Genomic DNA, 1,903 nt, shown 5'->3' with positions numbered 1-1,903 from the left:
ACAAGCAAACGAACACCAGTCATTCATCTAGGTACAGTAACTACACAGCAAATTATACCTGCGTGATCACTATTGTCCATGAGCATAAACGTAAAAGTAACATTATGATTACAGAAAGTGAGCTTATTTTAAGAACATTTTGGCTAAGCGCATAATGTTTGTTTCAAACTAGCAATGTCGTAACAATTTTTTGGAACTGTTTTCCTGCAGCCCTACAGAGGACGAGGGTATCGAGTACGGGGAGATCTACGGAGTAGAGTACGAGCTGGTTGAAGAGGAAACCCCAGGAGAGGTCCGCCTGGTCCAGTTCGACTATCCGCCGCCCTCCCCACCTCCCCTGCGCAGGGATGACGAAATCTTGGTCTCCACGACCCCTCCGAAGAGCAGCCCTGTCAGGGAAGCGGCGCCGCCGGTAAACAGAGCTCCATCGCCCCCAAAAGAAAACGACTACGGCGTCATCTTCGACTATCCGAAACTCGTTACTATCACGAACGTTCCCAGTGACCGTGTCCCTCCACCGTCACCTCCCGAAAAGACCGCGACCACCGCGGAAGCGGAGCCTGTTGTTAGAAGTGCGGCGCCTTCCTTCAACAGTGCACCGCCACCACACCTTGCTGACTATCCCAGGCTGAACGCGAAGAGCGCACCCAGCACCCACGCACCTCCACCTCCCCCTTCCTCCATCACCAACTCATCCAAACGATCCACCCCTGAGAGTTACATCTCTGAGGATTTCCCGCCAATGATGATGGAGTCAGCTGAGGTAAAGCAATACATATATAGTGTACAAGGGTAGTTGTGTACATAACTATAACACTTTTAGTCTGTTTTGAAACTTTTGACTTACAGCAAACGCCATCTTTCTCTCGACTGCAACGTGACATTGCTATGTTCCATAGGGTTGCCTGTCGATGGGATAACATGTTTTTATATGACTTTATGTTTTTAAATTTTCTTCGTTTTCCCTTGTACAGTACAACGCCTTGGTGGCGGGCACACCCTCCCCAGCCCAGTACAGCCCTGTCGTGGCCCTGCCCAGCGGTCAGAAGAAGAAGCTGGGAGTCAGTCAGGAGGTCTACAAGTCCCTCAACTCACTGTCGGACCTGAGGAAGAATAACGGCAAGGACCGCCGGCGCCGGAACACAGACTCACCTCCTGTTATTGTGGACCAGGTCTACGGCAGGCCCATTAAGGTGATGATACTTTTATACACTTTTTGTCTTCTTCCTATCAGTGTCTTGATCTGAAACTCAGTAAGGCAGACAAGAGGCGTTCAAAATGATTAGGATTAGTCATCTTATTTACCCTACGCATGGTGTATCAAACCATAAAGATATATAAAACTCAGTAAGGCAGACAGGAGGCGCTCAAAATGACTAGCTATAGTTCAACTATATAACTACATCATGCATATACAATGTACTAAAAATTCCTGTTTTTTTCACGGTACTTTTATGTTCGCTGTTTTCGCGGTCACTTCTGTACCGCGAACTTATCATTACCGTTAACAAATAATTCGTCGACTTTCTTTTTTCTGCACCTGTCGCCGTCGTGAACATATAATTCTTCTCAGACCGTGAACTTTTGCTACCGTGAATATTAAGTGAATTACAGTATCTGTAGAAATAGGCCGACTGTTTTCTGACGATGCCGTGTGTTACAACAGGTCCTGCCGACCACCATGGACCACATCACGCCGGAGACGGAGCGGCAGATGAAGCAGGCGGCCCAGCGCATCGCGAAGAGCGAGCGGCTGCTGCAGGTGATGAAGCAGCTGTCTGACCGCACCCTCAGCCACGCCTGCCAGTGTGAGAAACTGGAGGACCCGGCGGACAAGGACCTGGCAGAGCTGGTGCAGACTGGCACCACCGTGCGGCCAGGTCGGTCGACAAAAACCTTACAT

The 1,903-nt window shown here is 49.3% G+C and overlaps 1 protein-coding gene across 1 annotated transcript in view; it reads left to right on the top strand.

Annotated features, from left to right (window-relative positions):
• The window catches only part of LOC109473361 (proline-rich receptor-like protein kinase PERK2), a 10,486-nt gene that overhangs the window by 7,562 nt on the left and 1,021 nt on the right, over positions 1–1,903 (top strand). The window contains exons 2-5 of the mRNA XM_019773225.1: positions 6–31; positions 211–763; positions 975–1,193; positions 1,667–1,880. Of these exons, the coding sequence (XP_019628784.1) occupies positions 6–31; positions 211–763; positions 975–1,193; positions 1,667–1,880 (1,012 nt within the window). The remainder of the gene's footprint in view (positions 1–5; positions 32–210; positions 764–974; positions 1,194–1,666; positions 1,881–1,903) is intronic.

This window comes from Branchiostoma belcheri, unplaced genomic scaffold (genome assembly GCF_001625305.1).
Source record: "Branchiostoma belcheri isolate BF01 breed outbred unplaced genomic scaffold, Haploidv18h27 scaffold3, whole genome shotgun sequence".
In the NCBI taxonomy this organism is placed as follows: domain Eukaryota; kingdom Metazoa; phylum Chordata; class Leptocardii; order Amphioxiformes; family Branchiostomatidae; genus Branchiostoma; species Branchiostoma belcheri.
The sequence above is the reverse complement of the archived record's forward strand: the minus strand, read 5'-3'. Positions and strand labels throughout refer to the sequence as shown.